This window comes from Bombina bombina, chromosome 3 (genome assembly GCF_027579735.1).
Source record: "Bombina bombina isolate aBomBom1 chromosome 3, aBomBom1.pri, whole genome shotgun sequence".
Taxonomy (NCBI): Eukaryota; Metazoa; Chordata; class Amphibia; order Anura; family Bombinatoridae; genus Bombina; species Bombina bombina.
Genome location: NC_069501.1, coordinates 476,249,970 through 476,268,055, shown reverse-complemented (window position 1 = coordinate 476,268,055; position 18,086 = coordinate 476,249,970). Strand labels below are relative to the sequence as shown.

At 36.7% G+C, this 18,086-nt stretch overlaps 1 protein-coding gene across 1 annotated transcript in view; it reads left to right on the top strand.

The window, feature by feature from the left end:
- The window catches only part of BLTP3A (bridge-like lipid transfer protein family member 3A), a 197,243-nt gene that overhangs the window by 59,649 nt on the left and 119,508 nt on the right, over positions 1–18,086 (top strand). The window contains exons 2-9 of the mRNA XM_053706791.1: positions 5,295–5,457; positions 5,548–5,586; positions 5,700–5,791; positions 5,944–6,133; positions 6,270–6,407; positions 9,189–9,353; positions 12,276–12,450; positions 14,272–14,340. Coding sequence (XP_053562766.1) covers positions 5,295–5,457; positions 5,548–5,586; positions 5,700–5,791; positions 5,944–6,133; positions 6,270–6,407; positions 9,189–9,353; positions 12,276–12,450; positions 14,272–14,340 — 1,031 coding nt within the window. The remainder of the gene's footprint in view (positions 1–5,294; positions 5,458–5,547; positions 5,587–5,699; positions 5,792–5,943; positions 6,134–6,269; positions 6,408–9,188; positions 9,354–12,275; positions 12,451–14,271; positions 14,341–18,086) is intronic.

Genomic DNA, 18,086 nt, shown 5'->3' with positions numbered 1-18,086 from the left:
CCTGCGCTGTTTTAAACAGGTCCCAGCTTCTCTGCCGTAGATTTGTTACAGTTCTGTCCTCTGAGTTGGTAGCAACGGCCGCTCAGAGGAGCCAGCAATGAGGAAAAGTTCAAAATATTACCGGCATTGGGTTTATTGATTTAGCCAATAGTTATCCTCTCTGTGCTTCTCCACTATTTATTTTAACAGGTTATTAGTAATTTTGAGTGTCAGAAAACAGAGAGAGTTTTGCTGAAAACTTTGTAAGTCCTTAAGAGTACTACTTAATGCAGTTTTAGTGCTTTGGAGTGGCACTAATTCAGACTCCGGTAGCGGTAATTTTGGCTATTCAAGCCGCCCAGGGTCTAGGGTTTTGGGCGCAGATTTCCCGCCATCAGGCTTGAAAGAAGGTGAATCAGAGCAGGTGTCTTACGTGACCATACACCTGAGCTCCTCCTCCGGAAGCCAGAGCATGACATTTTAAACAACTTTCCAATGTACTTCTATTATGAAATTTGTTTCATTCTCTAGGCATCCTTTCTTGAAAAGCATACCTATGTAGGCTCAGGAGCAGCAACTACTGGGAGCTAGCTGATAATTGGTGGATGCACATATGTCTCTTGTCATTGGCTCACCCAATGTGTTTAGCTAGCTCCCAGTACTGCACTGATTTTCCTTCAACAAGGGATACCAAGAGAATGAAGTAAATTTGATAATAGAAGTAAGTCTGAAAGTGGTTTAAAATTGTATACTCATCTGAATCATAAAAGAAACATTTTTGGGTTTATGTCCATTTTAAAGGGACACTGAACCCAAATTTTTTCTTTCATGGTTTAGATACAGCATGCAATTTTAAGCAACTTTCTAATTTACTCCTATTATCAAATTTTCTTTATTCTCTTGGTATCTTTATTTGAAATGCAAGAATATAAGTTTAGATGCCGGCCCATTTTTGGTGAACAACCTGGGTTGTCCTTGCTGATTGGTAGATAAATTCATCCACCAATAAAAAAAAAGTGCTGTCCAGAGGTCTGAACTAAGTAAAAAGCTTAGATGCCTTCTTTTTCAATTAAAGTTAGCAAAAGAACGAAGAAAAAATGATAATAGGAGTAAATTAGAAAGTTGCTTAAAATTGAATGTTCTATCTGAATCACAAAAGAAAAAAAATTGGGTTCAGTGTCCCTTTAACCCTTTAGTGACAGCTGACGTACCAGGTACGTCATGCATTAACTAACAGTTAATGACAATGGACGTACCTGGTACGTCAGTTGTCTAAGAGAGTGCTGGAAGCGATCGCAATGGAGGCATCCTGCAATACCATTTAGAAGACTCCGATGCAGAGAGAGCCACTCTGTGCCGGTTCGTTGGTGGGTGGGAGCGTAACAGGGAGGCGGGTGGGCGGCCCATCGCTACCCGGCATCCGGTTCCTAGAAGTGCAATGTGCACGCCGGGTGCCGGGAGCGTGCGGGGGCGCGCGCGCGTGCATTAGCTGGCACTGACACTGACACCAATGAGCAGGGAAGAGGGGGGGGGAAATATATTTTTTTAAAATAATATAAAAGGATCTGGGAGGGGGAGGGGGATAGGGGTATTGTGGGGGGCTGCTACACTACAGAAAAAAATTAAAAAAAGCAAAATAACAAAAAACACTTGGTTTTTGGGGCAAATTGGGTACTGGCAGACAGCTGCCAGTACCCAAGATGGCCGCAATTAGATAGGGGAGAGGGTTAGAGAGCTGGGGGGGGGGGATCATGGAGGTTGGGGCTAAGGCAGGAGTCCATCACAGCTAAAATATTTTTTTTTTTTTATAAAAAAAAAAAAAACTCCTTTTATTTAGTACTGGCAGACTTTCTGCCAGTACTTAAGATGGCGGGGACATTTGTGGGGTGGGGGAGGGAAGAGAGCTGTTTGGGAGGGATCAGGGGGTGGGATGTGTCAGGTGGGAGGCTGATCTCTACCCTAAAGCTAAAATTAACCCTGCAAGCTCCCTACAACCTACCTAATTAACCCCTTCACTGCTGGGCATAATTTACGTGTGGTGCGCAGCAGCATTTAGCGGCCTTCTAATTACCAAAAATCAGTGCCAAAGCCATATAAGTCTGCTATTTCTGAACAAAGGGGATCCCAAAGAAGCTTTTACAACAATTTGTGCCATAATAGCACAAGCTGTTTGTAAATAATTTCAGTGAGAAACCTAAAATTGTGAAAAATGTAAAGTTTTTTTTTTTTTTATTTGCTCGCATTTGGCGGTGAAATGGTGGCATAAAATATACCAAAATGTGCCTAGATCAATACTTTGGGTTGTCTTCTAACAAAAAATATATACATGTCAAGGGATATTCAGGTATTCCTGACAGATATCAGGGTTCCAATGTAACTAGCGCTAATTTTGAAAAAAAGTGGTTTGGAAATAGCGAAGTGCTACTTGTATTTATGGCCCTATAACTTGCAAAAAAAGCAAAGAACATGTAAACATTGGGTATTTCTAAACTCAGGACAAAATTTAGAAACTATTTAGCATGGGTGTTTTTTGGTGATTGTAGATGTGCAACAGATTTTGGGGGTCAAAGTTAGAAAAAGTGTGTTTTTTTTCCATTTTTTCCTCATATTTTATTATTTTTTTTTTGTAGTAAATTATAAGACATGATGAAAATAATGGTATCTTTAGAAAGTCCATTTAATGGCGAGAAAAACGGTATATAATATGTGTGGGTACAGTAAATGAGTAAGAGGAAAATTACAGCTAAACGCAAACACTGCAGAAATGTAAAAATAGCCATTGTCATTAAGGGGAAGAAAATTGAAAAATGGTCCGGTCATTAAGGGGTTAAGGTTTGTTTCTCAACTTTGTGAATTTATGTCTGCAGAAATAACATGCCTCTTCTTTGCAGCAAAAATGTTATACTTTAAAAATACAGTTTTGAGAACTACAAAACCCAAGAATATTTGATATTCACTTCTAATATCTGGGAGAACATGACACTGTGAATGGATTAATGGAATTAATTTACCAAAAATAAAATAAACATTACAGCCATAATGAAACTGCCTCATGCTACATAATTAACTAATCTGTATTGCAAGATGAATAACCTTTGGATTATAATGTATCTGAAATAGTAGACTATCTTTAGATAGATTTTTTTTTAATTTTATTTAAAAAAAATAATCCTATTTAAATAAAACCTTTATAGTTGATTTTTATCCACCCTGTTTCAAGGACCACTAAATGCTGCATAATTGCATAATTAGCAAGTGTATAATAAAAAGACAATGAAATAAAACCTATTCTGAATTTCAAATAAACAGTATTCACCCCCGTATCATGTGACAGACATCAGCCAATCAGACTAGTATACGTATACCATGTGAGCTTGTGCACATGCTCAGTAGGATCTTGTTCCCCAGAAAGTGTGTATATAAAAAGACTGTGCAAAATCTGATAATGGGTGTAAATTGGCACGTGTCTTAAAATTGCATGCTCTATCTGAATCATAAAAGTTTATTTTGACTTGAGTGTCCCTTTTAATTGTAACTCACACTCATACTGTCGTGATTTTCACAAACAGTAGAGGTGTTATTAAAATCTGTTTTTAAAGAAGATCACTTAGTCGTATCTTTCATGGTTAACTATTGCAATCCATTTCCATCCGCACCACTGCTAATCCATCTAAATGCATCTTTTAGGTTGTCAGGATGGGTAGACGGTGCACAGTTCAGTGATAAATCTCTTGAAAAAGTGTGGTGGAAGTTTAAAGTTCTTTAAAGTAAGCTAGGAAAAAGCTTCCATATTTGATCCATCTCCTTGCCAGTTTCATTAAGATTGGTACAATAGTTTTGGCTGTAGTCTTGCCTTCTTTTCTCCATAATGCGAAACATCATTTGGGCACGTTAGGACGTTTCATGCTGTCCTAACTGCGCTGGGCTTTAGTGCTGTTTGGATGGCATGGAATATCCTAGCCGTTTGGCTGTACTGAAGCCATAGGCGCTTCCTGAATGGTATTGCGGGCTGGAGGGGGTGCCTAGCGTCATAGCCCCCCCCCCCCCCCCCCGACCTGATCCCATCATTTTAAATCACGCAATTTTTCTTATTTGTTTATATTGGAACTTCGTTCCGATGTAGACAAATTAGTACAGTCGGGAAACTGTTAAATGACCAGTAAATACAGTAGATTTGCATAATAAACAAATGCATGACAAAAAAGACAATGCAATAGCACTTAGTCTGAACTTCAAATGAGTAGTAGATTTTTTTTTTTATTCTGACATTTCAAAGTTATGTCTATTTCCACTCCTGTATCATGTGACAGCTATCAGCCAATCGCAAATGCATATACTTATATGCTGTGAATTCTTGCACATGCTCAGTAGGAGCTGGTGACTCAAAAAGTATAAATATAAAAAGACTGCACATTTTGTTAATGGAAGTAAATTGGAAATTTGTTTAAAATTGCATGCTCTATCTGAATAATGAAAGTTTAATTTTGCCTTGAGTGTCCCTTTTAATTAACAACTCAAAATTATTAAATGGATTTTCTTTAAATTTTTAAGGTCTGTAGAGATTGTCTGCTACCAATTTTCAACCAAATTCATCCATCCATTCAATAGTCAGAAACATTTAAAACAGGGCTTTAACAAGAATTCTCACTATAGCTGCTTTATTGTGTAACTTATGTACCCACTAAATCCTGAACAGAGTAGCAGTTGATTGATAATAAATGGCTTCAGCCAAACACTAACCATAAGTGAAAGAAATTTTTTTGTGTTATTCATATTCTCTGAAAAAATAAATAAATATATATATATATATATATATATATATATATATATATATATATGTATGTATATGTGTATATGTATATGTGTGTGTGTGTGTATGTATATGTGTATATATATATATAATGTATATATGTGTGTGTGTGTGTATGTATGTGTGTATATATATATATATATATATATATATATATATATATATATACACACATATACATATACATATATATACACATATATATATATATATATATACACACACACACACACACTGTTTGTTTTTATTTAGTTTTTTTTTATATATATATATATATATATATATATATATATATATATATATATATATAAAATTGTTCATCATAATACACTTTGATAATGAATTAATAATGCAATCCTTGGAATAAAAAAAGGGAATCTGATAGGGTTAGCTCTAATGGTTGGTTGTTGTCTCCTATGAGTAATGTTAAAGGACCTGCTTTATGTTAATATAAATCTACTAGATAAGTAGAAAGTTGCCACAAATAACTCTCCTTTATTTCAAGGTTCACCAAGAACTTGTCTCCAGAGCAAATAAACCTGAGTACTTTAAGGGGTGAGGGACACCTCTCAGACCTGCAGCTTGATGAGGAGGCTATCCAGAACATGCTGGATCTGCCCACATGGCTGGCCATCACACGCGTCTACTGTAACAGGGCTGCCATCCGGGTGAGTGGGTAAAACTTGAACATATAAAGCACCAGATTGCAGGATGGGTTTCTCCTTCTGTCAAACTAATACAAATGATCTGTCTTGCAGATACAATGGACCAAGTTAAAAACTCATCCCATTTGCCTGGTTAGTTCATTTTGTGCAAACCTTATTATCGGTCTTTATGTTTGTGCTATAATTTTTACACTGAAATATTCAATGTGGCATATCTGTGTAGCTCTATCAAACACTTCTTACAGATCCTAGATAGGGTGGAGGTTGAAATGAAAACATGTGAGGACCCTCGACCACCGAATGGTGCATCCCCCATTGCTATGGCAGCAGGAGGGAGGTGAGACTGTTTGAAAATATTAAGTAGAGAAGTCCAAAATATAGTAAATTACCACTTATTTCTTTTCCTTTGCAACTTGTTTCTCTTTTAATTCTTTTTTTATTTTGCTTCTTTTCTCTTCCTGGACTTTCTTTTTTTCCCATGCAATCCAGTGAATATGGCTTTGCTGAGAAAGTGGTTGAAGGTATGTTCTTAGAGGTTGGCTGTGTTAGCATAAAGATTGAATCCCGCACTTTCCGAGCATCTCTACAGCTTTGGCAACTTCAGAGTTATAGTGTCAGCCCAAATTGGCAGCAGAGTGACCTGCGCTTCACCCGCCTCACGCACCCTCAACGTGGAGAGGTAACCTCAACCTTCACCTATAAACTTACTACAGACAGTATAAATAACACCAATTCAGACCCAACAAATTGTTACGGTTAGGGGTATTGGGGTGACATGTAAAAGACTATCTGACCACATATTCTCACCTCTACAGCTTCTCACCTTTAAAGAAGTAAATTGGCAGACCCTCCGTATTGAGGCTGATGCATCTGAAAACTGTGAGAATGCTCCCAGCACCCCATTACGTCTTTTAACCAATCGGGGACGACTGCTTGTGGCACTCAAAAGAAGGGTATGTCATCTTCTACCGCAGTGCTCTGTCTTCCATTGTCCGCCTGTCTGTCTTATTGTCTATATCAGGGATGCCCAACTAAAATGGAACATGTAAGTATTGTTAATTTATATTTTAAGGACAATTATGAAATCTAAAAAGTTTACCCCCTCAAAATAATCCAGTATTGCCCCTTCCAAAAGCACTTTCCACTGTTCTCACATGCCTCTGCCACATGCAGATAGGATTCAGGAGTAGTGTGTGGTGGTGCATTTGGAGAGCAGTGCTATCTTCATTGTTTCTGAATCGCAAATACGCTTAGCAAGGGTAAAATCATTAAAGGGGTAGTGTACTGTAAAATTGGTTCTGATGACTTGTTATACCAACTGCAGAGTATAAAATGTATGGAAAATTGTTCTTTTTGCATTATTTTTGTAAATTAAATAGCAGTTTTTGCTCTTTGAAACCACAATCCATTAAAATGGCCTGTGCTTGTATGGAGAGCATACATCTTTATTTTATCGCTGTCTATGTACAGTACATAGAGAGATTAATTTATATAGAACATTTTAGTTCTTACCTTTCCCACTTTGAATGTAATTTCTTCTGCTGGCTATGTTTACTTTGCTTTTCTATAGCCAATACTTAAGTATTCAAATAGCAGAATAAAAGTAAATGAGCTATTTGTAAACAATTGAATACACTCCAGCGGATAAAATGGATCATTGGAAACACATTAAAAGGGGGAATTAGTTACAGTACACTGTCCTTTTAAGCCATATCCTAACAATATTGAGGATTTTATGTTTCTTCAAAACACAACATTTTACTGTGTCACACTGCTCCCTTGCTTCTTCCTATTTACAACACACAAAGAGCTTTATTTATCTTCCACGGGCAGACAGGGGCATACATATTCACCCCTGTCTGCCCAACCTCTCCTCTGGCAGGCAGCAACTCCTTTGCGCTCGCGTGCAACTCTGCCCTCGCACAGCCAATCAAAAGGTGGAGAACAGGGTAGGGAAGCAGTGGTCTAATGGCCGCTGCTTGATAAATTCTGACTTCAGGTTCTCTTGTGCGAACCTACAGTCAAAAGGATAAGAAGGGCTTGATAAATCGATTCTAAAGTGTCCACTAGTTGGACACATCTATGATGTTTGTTAAGTAAGAGATTACCTAAACCTCTTTGCAGTTGGCTTGTTTATTTCCTCAATGGGAAGAACAAATCTTCATATTGGTAGGCCTTTGTGTATCTTTAGATATATATATATATATTTTATATATATATGTGTGTGTATAGAAAGAGAAAAATCAATATGAGAGTAGAGGCGCTCAGCTATACAATGTATACTATAAGTATAAGTATATAAAATATTAGTCTTTGTTGGTGAATTTCATCACAGTTGTTGAATCAATTGAGAAATTTCTGCTTACCAGCTGTTACCTCAATCATATGAGGTAAGGAATGCGCCCAGATTTAAAGGTGATTCACTGTAATGGACCTTCTGTGTCCTGGTGATGTTCCTGGAAACTTGTTGTTAGAATCGGTCCCTCCGTTAGGATTCTTTATAGGAATGAAGATCCTGGACTCTCTTTAGGTAGAGGGATGTAGACTGTAATCCGTCTTTTATATCTTTCTTCAATGGTGGTAGGAATACTTTATTCTTTCTGTATTATCCTTTAGGAAGAAATGCCTTTGGGTGGTGAGAATCCCCGTTCCCTCAGGATGTAGTCAAGCTCACTTTAGCAGCTTTTCTTAGCTCAACTGCCTCCAGAGTGTTATTGACTGGGAGAGTAACACATTACAGTTGAGCTAAGAAAAGCTGCTAAAGTGAGCTTGACTACATCCTGAGGGAACGGGGATTCTCACCACCCAAAGGCATTTCTTCCTAAAGGATAATACAGAAAGAATAAAGTATTCCTACCACCATTGAAGAAAGATATAAAAGACGGATTACAGTCTACATCCCTCTACCTAAAGAGAGTCCAGGATCTTCATTCCTATAAAGAATCCTAGCGGAGGGACCGATTCTAACAACAAGTTTCCAGGAACATCACCATTACACAGAAGGTCCATTACAGTGAATCACCTTTAAATCTGGGCGCATTCCTTACCTCATATGATTGAGGTAACATCTGGTAAGCAGAAATTTCTCAATTGATTCAACAACTGTGATGAAATTCACCAACAAAGACTAATATTTGATATACTTATACTTATAGTATACATTGTATAGCTGAGCGCCTTTACTCTCATATTGATTTTTCTCTTTCTATACACTTTTTTACATAGTTAGGGGTACTCTGTTTCAATATAGAGGCAGCACGCTAAACTTATACCAAGTTTGATCTAACTCATATTACCTATAGGCACCAATACTTGGGAAAGCTTTACATATATCTGATAGCTATTTCCCTTGGTAAGACCAAAAATGTTTACATATCCTAGATTTTAGCGCAGGTGACCTCTTTCTCTCTTACATATATATATATATATATATATATATATATATATACATATATAGATATATACAGCGTGTGCATATATATATATATATATATATATATATATATATATATAGTGTGTATATATATATATATGTGTGTGTATATATATATATATATATATATATATATATATATATATATATATATATATATATATATAATGTGTATATGTTTGCATAAGTTAAATGAACTCCTAACGTTTGTCCTTCAGCCTCTCCCCTTCATGATATCAATATGTTGGTCACTCCAGCCAGTTATTCACTTCTGTATTATGTCTTATGTGTTTCCCGTCAGACTAAGGACTGTATGGTTTTATCTACCAAGTTGTCCCTCATCCTTGATGACCTTTTGTGGGTCCTCACAGACTCACAGCTGCGGGCCCTGCTGTCATACACCAAGTCTCTAAGTGAAGCCGTCCAGAAATCAGTGCAACAGAGGAAAGAGAGAGGAGTGAGTCAGGTATTGATTTTTTACTGCTTCGTCTTTCTTCCTCTCTTCTTATTCTAATATGGTGCTTTATGGATATATATTATTTTATTATATGTTATTTATGAAACGCCAACATATTCCGCAACGCTTTAGATGGGTACAATTCATTTAAATAAAACAATAGTGTCGAACTTGGGTACAATTGATTTAAACAAAACAATGATATCAAACTTGTAAGAGACAAGACAAAATTTTACAAACACATACAGGAGTAATCGAGGGCCCTATTCCCGTGGGAACTTACAATCTAAAAGGGTAGGAGGTTAAGAAACAGGAGGGGAGGACTGCAAGATTGAGAAAGATGTTAATGCAGAGGTAGATGAGGGAAATGTTAGGTAAGTGAAATTAATTTATTACTGAGTTGGGTGGTAGGCTTCTCTGAACAAAAAAGTCTTCAGGGAGCATTTAAAGGAAGAGAGATTAGGGCAAAGCCTGACAGATCGAGGGTAGGTGCTGCACGACAGAAGTTCTGCAGTTTAGCATGGGAAGAGGTGATAGTCGAAGATGCAAGGAGCAGGTCATTGTTGGATCTTAGTGTGTGTGTGGAGGGGCAATTGGGGGACATTTAGAAAATTAAACAGAGATCTGATCTCTTGTTAATTTTCTGAGTGCTAATTGCTACTGCAAGCTCGCGGTAGCAATAACCAGCCGCTTGGGATGGCTGGTTATTTATCACGAGGCTGCAAACGCACGATAAATTAGTGCTCCACTTGTAATCAAGCCCATAGTCTTTTTAATTAATTTAGATATGTTTAAGGTAACATTTTAATTGTTGCTTCATTATACAAGTGTGGTGGTGTTTTACACATTTATCACAGCGATAACTCCCCCCCCCCCCCCCACCACCACCATGTAATAAAAATAAAAGATAGATATATGTGGATAGAGGGTCAAGTAAAGGCAGGATGTGACATCATTTGTGGAGAAATTCTAAAAGGAAATTTTCACTTGTTTTAATTTAAACCTTTACTCTAATTTGTCTTTTTTAAATTCTGTTCCTTTAAATGTTGGTTATAAAGGAAAAGTGTAGTGACAGTAAATTTTAAATAGATAAGTGTTCTCCACAGAATAGTTTTCCAGCCGCGTGGGGGCAGCGTAAATTGCAATATTTACCATTTTATAAATGTTACTTTAAGCTGCTGTTCAAGGCACAAAGTAATTACATAATTTAAACATAAATTGATTTAAAGATAATTTGTGCAAAAATTAATACAGGTATAAATCCCCAAATCCGGAATTCCAAAATCTAGAATTATTTGAAATCTGACTTTTTCATTAATATTTTTATAAAAAATAAAATTTATTTTAAATGAGCATTTTCCCCTAACAGTAAGTCACAATCTTCTCTGGGTCTTTTGGTTTTTGTGGTTTAAAATGCAAATGTTAGACTATATTTACTTAAAACAACTATTGCCTTTCTGATTACAGTACTGAACTATCTTTGTGATGGTACTATGTATACACAAGTATTTTAAATGGTAAAAAAATAGCTTCAAGTACACTCTTGAACTAGATTTAAAGCAAGAGTCTACAATAGGATTTTTATTGTTTTAAAAGCTAGATAATCCCTTTATTACCCATTCCCCAGTTTTGCATAACCATCACTGTTAAATTAATATACTTTTTACCTCCTTTGATTACCTTGTATCTAAGCATCTTCTGACAGCCCCCTGATCACATGACTTTGTATTTATTATCTATTGACTTGCATTTAGTACCGTGTTGTGCTAAATCTTAAATAACCCCCCCGGGTGTAAGCACAATGTTATCTATATAGGCCACATGAACTAGTAGTCTCCTGTTGTGAAAAGCTAATTAAAAAGCATGTGATAAGAGACTGTCTGTAGTGGCTTAGAAACAAGCAGAAATTTAGAGGTTTAAATGTTATAAAGTATATTAATATAACAATGTTGGTTGTGCAAAGCTGGGGAATGGGTAGAAAAAGGCGTTATCCATCTTTTTAAACGATAACAATTTTTGTGTAGACTAACTTTTATTAGATAGACCCCTAATGTACATTCTAATTTTTGGCTGATATGTCTTCTTTAAATTTGACTTTAATTATAGCCGGTGGTCAGTAAAATCAGCCGGGTGATCTGCCCATTAAAAAGATCCTGGGGAGAACACTGAATAATGTGTGTGAATAAAATAAGGATTTATTAGGATAGTATATAAAATATGTAAAGAAAATCTATATCCTTTGATCTGCAGAAATGTTATGTTCGTGGATTAGTAGAATGTCCATTTAGCAGAAGTCTTAGCAAGCAATAGAAGAACATCTATTTGATTAAAGTGCTATAAAACATGTTAAGATAGTTAGCATCAATAAAATGTTAAAAAATTGCTGGCAAGTATTTTTAAATAATTTTCAAAAAAATAAGCAAAATCAGTTACATAGCCATGCTGTATGAACTAGTCTGATCCACCCTCTTATCAGTGTTTAGCATCATAAACACTGGAATTTGTATTTCAACTGAGTTCACAACAGTTTATTTGCTTCTAGGCATGCTCCAGCAGATAGTGACTTAAAGTCTTGCATTCTACCAAGTCAATGGTATATATAGATACAGTCATAGAAGGAATTATGTGGGGGGAGTTAGAGCTGTACAATTCAGAAACTTAAAAGAAAGGGTTAATGGCGAGGCACTGCAGTATACATTTGCCGGTAAAGTAATTAAAGTACTTATTATTATATTTTGTCTCTATCCCAATTTGTTTTATGTCCCTTTAAGAGAACTGTTAATACAATAGGCTGGTTAGATTGATTGTTTCCTTGTTTGTTGTCTTTGTTTTTTGTTTGTTTTTTTACTTTTTACTCATTCTTTCTTTTTACCTGCATCCCTCATGCTTTTTGCACCTTGCTCTCACGCAGATTTTTTTTCCCCTCTTCAGACCCCTTCCTCTCCAACAGCTCCCCCTCCCTGGTCTCTCTCTCCTCCACCCCCAACCAGCAGCTCCAGCTTAGGTCAATACTTTGATAAGTTCGACGTAAAAGAGACCTCCTATCATGTGCTCATCTCCAGGCTGGACCTGCATGTCTGTGACGAGAGCCAGGCACGAGGAACAGGTAGAGTAACACAGTGAAATGATAGGATGAGGGTTTAGAAACAGTATTATACATAGGGTCCTAGTATAACTATGAGACAATAGATTAACGCTATTGAAGGGATGGTATTTACTTAAAGAGACATAATACTTATGTGCTAAATCACTTGAAAGTGATGCAGCACAACTGTAAAAAGCTGACAGTAAAATATCACCTGAACATCTCTATGTAAAAAAGGAAGATATTTTACCTCACGATTTCCTCAGCTCACCAGAGTATGTGCTGTGTAAAAGCCCAACTGCAGATAAAAAAGGAAGAAATGAACAGCAGCCAATCAGCACCAGCAGTACTGGGGTCATGAACTGTGATCTAATGATATTTCATAGTAAACTTCCTTAAACTGAATAGGGAAATAACATAAGTGTGCATGGGTCACGCTCCCTTGCAGGTCCCGGGACTGGCATACTGATTTGCTGCTTTAAAGTCCTTTACAATGGGGTAAAATATCTTCATTTTTTTAAACCGAGATGTTCAGGTGATATTTTCTAGTCAGCTGTTTACAGCTATGCTGCATCACTTTAAAGTGTTTCAACATTTGGGTATTGTGTCCCTTTAATGGAACATTTAGACCGAGATACAGGTAGGGATGAATAGCCTTACATGAGTCAGTTAGTGAAGCTCCTCATCTTTACACTCGGCGCCGCCATCTTGGAGCTTAAGTATTCTTCATTTCTGTGACGGAAGTGCTACACACATTTGGTGGTGTCTTTTTTTTTTTTGACAAGCTGTATTATATACTTCAGTTTAACGTACATAGTACAGACCTGTAGCTGTACATTTCTGCAGTGGCTACATTTCTCTACATTATTCCTGAGGGCTTTATCATATTGTTATGTAACTTTTAAACTGTGTGAGAAAACTGTAGAAATGTAAAGCTTGTGCTCTCTATTTATTATGTGAGCTAAATTGAAGTACAAGGCACAGCTGTCAAAAAGCTAAAAGGTAATATCACTGATTTGTTATCTATTACAGAATGCAGCAATACACGCATTCCAAGATGGCGGCTCCCAGTATAAAGAGGCAGGGCTTTACCATCTTGCTTCTGTAATGAGCTAAAATGAGAGAACAGCTTTAAACAGAGCTGCAGGTACAGAAGGAAAATAATAGCATAGTGAATATGAACCTTGCTACTGAAGTTGTACCAAGCTGTTTAATGTCCCTTTCAGTTTTTTGTTTTTTTCCTGTGGGTCATATGCCTATGAACTTTGAGAGAATAATAATTTGCCTTGACTTCACTGTTTGAGTCTCTCATGCTGGGGAAAGTTGCTATGTAAACACGTGCTTGAAGAATAAAATAACGCGATCACTGATGCGATCATATGATTTCAATGCCAGGATTGGATCATGGAGGACTGCCTATAATGCTAGGCACGCCCCTCCCCCCAGTCGGATTTTCAATATACTAGAAGGAGGACACAAAAAAGGTAGGACGTTTCATGCCGCCCTAACAGCGTTAAAGCCATGCACTGTTTGGACAGCATGGACCGTCCTAATGGCGTCTAGGGGTTAATCATCCACTAGATACATAGCAACATAAACAGGCTTATTAACTTGGGGTGACTTGTTAAATTACTGTGCTGACACACATGGATCTAGCGGATATTTGCCCAGAAAACAGGATGAGCATACAGAGAGCATACTATTGTGAAAAAGAGACAAATACTGGGCAATGGCACAACAGAACATTGAGAAGAGATAACAGGATGGATATAGCAATGCTGCAAGGGGGAAAGGTATAGAGAATAAGTATGATGTTTATAACATCCTGTTTTTTCTACTCAGTATCAGGAGGAGCAATTCACTTGACGTTCCGCAAAATCACCCTCGATTACTACCCCTCCCACAGATCAGGTAGGAATTGTGGGTGTGTCTGTAAATATTTGCATTTTACTGTGTGTGAACGGGTGTGTCTTGTTTAAGGAGTCTACATAATATTATCCTTGATTACATTTTAAGTCATTGTGGAAAGACTTACACAAGCACACCAGACAAATATTACTAGTCTGCAAACGTGCTATATTTGTTTTGTTTTTTTAAAGAAACACAGGCTGATGAGTTTGACAGATTAATTTTGAGTTTGAATCACAGGGAAATGAAACACTTTGGGTTTGTAATATAAAATGTTTAAAGAGACCTGAAACCCATTTTTATTATTTTATGATTCAACAAGAACATGCAATTTTAAACAACTTTCCAATTTATTTCTATTGAATAACTTGTTTCGTTCTCTTGGTATCCTTTGTTGAAAATAATACGTAGGTAGGTTCAGGAGCTGCTTAATTGGTGGCTGCACATATATGCCTTGTGTTATTGGCTAACTCAGTGCATTGCTGATACCAAGATTGGAATGTTGTTTGAAATTGTATTCTCTATCTGATTCATGAAAGAACATTTTTTGGTTTCATGTCCCTTTAATTCTATGTAGTAAAAAAAAAAATTGCAATATATTTTTATTTTGTTCCCTCCCATTTGCCGTAATTTAGTTCTGGAAATTTGTTGGCTTTGCAATTCCTGATTAAAGTGTAAGTTCAGACTCCAGACTTAAGGGACAGTAAACCTACGAACTAATGTTATATAATTCTGCACATAGTGCAGAATTACAGTGGATATAAAAAGTCTACACACCCCTGTTAAAATGTCAGGTTTCTGTGATGTAAAAAAAATAGACAAAGATAAATCATTTCAGAACTTTTCCCACCTTTAATGTGACCTATAAACTGTACAACTCAACTGAAAAGCAAACTGAAATCTTTAAGGTGGAGGAAAGTAAACAAAAAAAAACTAAAATAATGTGGTTGCATAAGTGTGCACACCCTCTTATAACTGGGGATGTAGCTGTGTTCAGAATTAATCACATTCAAACCCATGTTAAATAAGAGTCATCACACACCTGCCATAATTTTAAGTGCCTCTGATTATCCCTGAATAAAGTTCAGCTCTTCTAGTAGGTCTTTCCTGACATTTTCTTAGTTGCGTCCTACACAAAAGCCATGGTCCGCAGAGAGCTTCCAAAGCATCAGAGGGATCTCATTGTTTAAAGGTATCAGTCAGGAGAAGGGTACAAAATAATTTCCAAGGCATTAGATATACCATGGAATACAGTTAGACAGTCATCATCGAGTGGAGAACATATGGCTCAACAATGACATTACCAAGAACTGGATGTTCCTCCAAAATTGATGAAAAGACGAGAAGAAAACTGGTCTGGGAGGCTACCAAGAGGCCTACAGCAACATTAAAGGAGCTGCAGGAATATCTGGCAAGTACTGGCTGTGTAGTACATGTGACAACAATCTCCCGTATTCTTCATATGTTTGGGCTTTGGGGTAGACGGCAAGACGGAAGCCTTTTCTTACGAAGAAAACATCCAAGCCAAGCTAAATTGAGCAAAAACACATCTGAAGTCTCCCAAAAGCATGTGAGAAAAGGTGTTATGGTAAGATGAAACCAAGGTTGAACTTTTTGGCAATAATTCCAAAAGATATGTTTGGCTGAAAAATACAATACATATCACCAAAAGAACACCATACCCACAGTGAAGCATGGTGGTGGTAGCATTATGCTTTGGGTCTGTTTTTATTCAACTGGAACTGGGGCCTTATTCAAGATAGAGGGAATTATGAACAGTTCCAAATACCAGTCAATATTGGCACAAAACCTTCAGGCTTCTGCTAGAAAGCTGAACATGAAGAGGAACTTCATCTTTCAGCATGACAACGACCCAAAGCATACATCCAAATCAACAAAGGTATGGCTTCACCAGAAGAAGAATAAAGTTTTGGAATGGCCCAGCCAGAGTCCAGACCTGTATCCAATCGAAAATCTGTGGGGTGATCTGAAGAGGGCTGTGCACAGGAGATGCCCTCGCAATCTGACAGATTTTGAGTGTTTTTGCAAAGAAGAGTGGGCAAATCTTGCCAAGTCAAGATGTGCCATGCTGATAGACTCATACCCCAAAAGACTGAGTGCTGTAATAAAATCAAAAGGTGCTCCAACAAAGTATTATGCAACCATATTATTTTATTTTATTTTTTTATTTTTACTTCCCTTCACCTAAAAGATTTCAGTTTGTTTTTCAATTGAGATGCATAGTTTATAGGTTACATTAAAGGTGGAAAAAGTTTTAAAATGATTTATCTTTGTCTAATTTTTTTACATCACAGAAACCTGCCTATTTAACAGGGGTGTGTAGACTTTTTATATCCACTGTATATAACATTAGCTTAGCACCAAGTTTAAGAAACAAATATTGCAGAGATATTATATTTAAAAATGCAATTTTTTTTTTACTCTACTGAGCGGGTCTTAATTTGCATAAATGCATTGTGGGCACCCTGTCTAGTCACAGCCGGCTCGATCGTGCCATTAAACTGAATCTAGCTTGCTCTGGCTCTGGTCTGGCAATGGAAGCGAGCTACATTCAGTTTAATGGCGCGATTGGGCCGGCTGTGACTAGACAGCGTTCCATCGATGCGCTTATGCAAATTAAGAACTGCTCAGTACAGTCAGGAGTTGCGGTCAGTAAAATTGCATTTTTAAATATATATCTGCAATCTTTTGTTTTAAAAACTTGGCGCTATCATTCTGCACTATGTGCAGAATTATAAACATTAGTTAGTAGGTTTACTGTCCCTTTAACAATGCTATATTCTACACAGTCATTGGTTGCACTCTGTAGTGACTCATAGCTGTCCCTTAAAGGGATAGTAAACACCAAAAATGTTATTGTTGAAAAAGCTAATTCCTTTATTTACCATTCCCCAGTTTTTCATAAAGCAACACTGTTATAGAAATATACTTTTTACCTCTGTAATTACCTTGTAGCTAAACTTCTGCTGACTGCCTCCTAATTTCAGATCTTTTGACAGACTTGCATTTCAGGCAATTAGTGCTGACTCTTAAATAACTTCACGCGCGTGAGAACAGTGTTATCTATATGAAACACATGAACTAACCCCCTCTAGCTGTGAAAAACTGTCAAATGCTTTAAGATTAGAGACGGCCTTCAAGGGCTTAGAAATTAGCATATGATCCTACCTAGTTTTAACTTTCAACTAAGAATACCAAGAGTACAAATCAAATTTGATGATAAAAGTAAATTAGAAAGTTGTTTAAAATTACATTCCCTATCTGAATTATGAAAGTTTAATTTGGACTTTACTATCCCTTTAATATTGGCATCAGAAGAGACAGAAACTTAGGTTACAACATATAAACACCTATTGCTTTATAGAAATTAAAACACATTTTGTTTTTCAAAAATTTAAACAACCAGTATTTTTAAAAATACATTTGTGTATTATTCTCTGAATAACCTTTGCTTTGAATACATCATTATGTCTAGCTTTTACTAAATTTTAATGTCCCTTTAAAGGGACATGAAACACACATTTTTTTCTTTCATGATTCAGATAGAGCATGCAATTTTAAACAACTTTCTAATTTACTTCTGTAATCAAATTTACTCCATTATTTTGTTATCCTTTGTTGAAGTGGAAGCAATGCACTACTGGGAGATAGCTGAACATATTGGGTTAGGCAATGACAAGAGGCAAATATGTGCAGCCACCAATCAGCAGCTACCTCCCAGTAGTGTA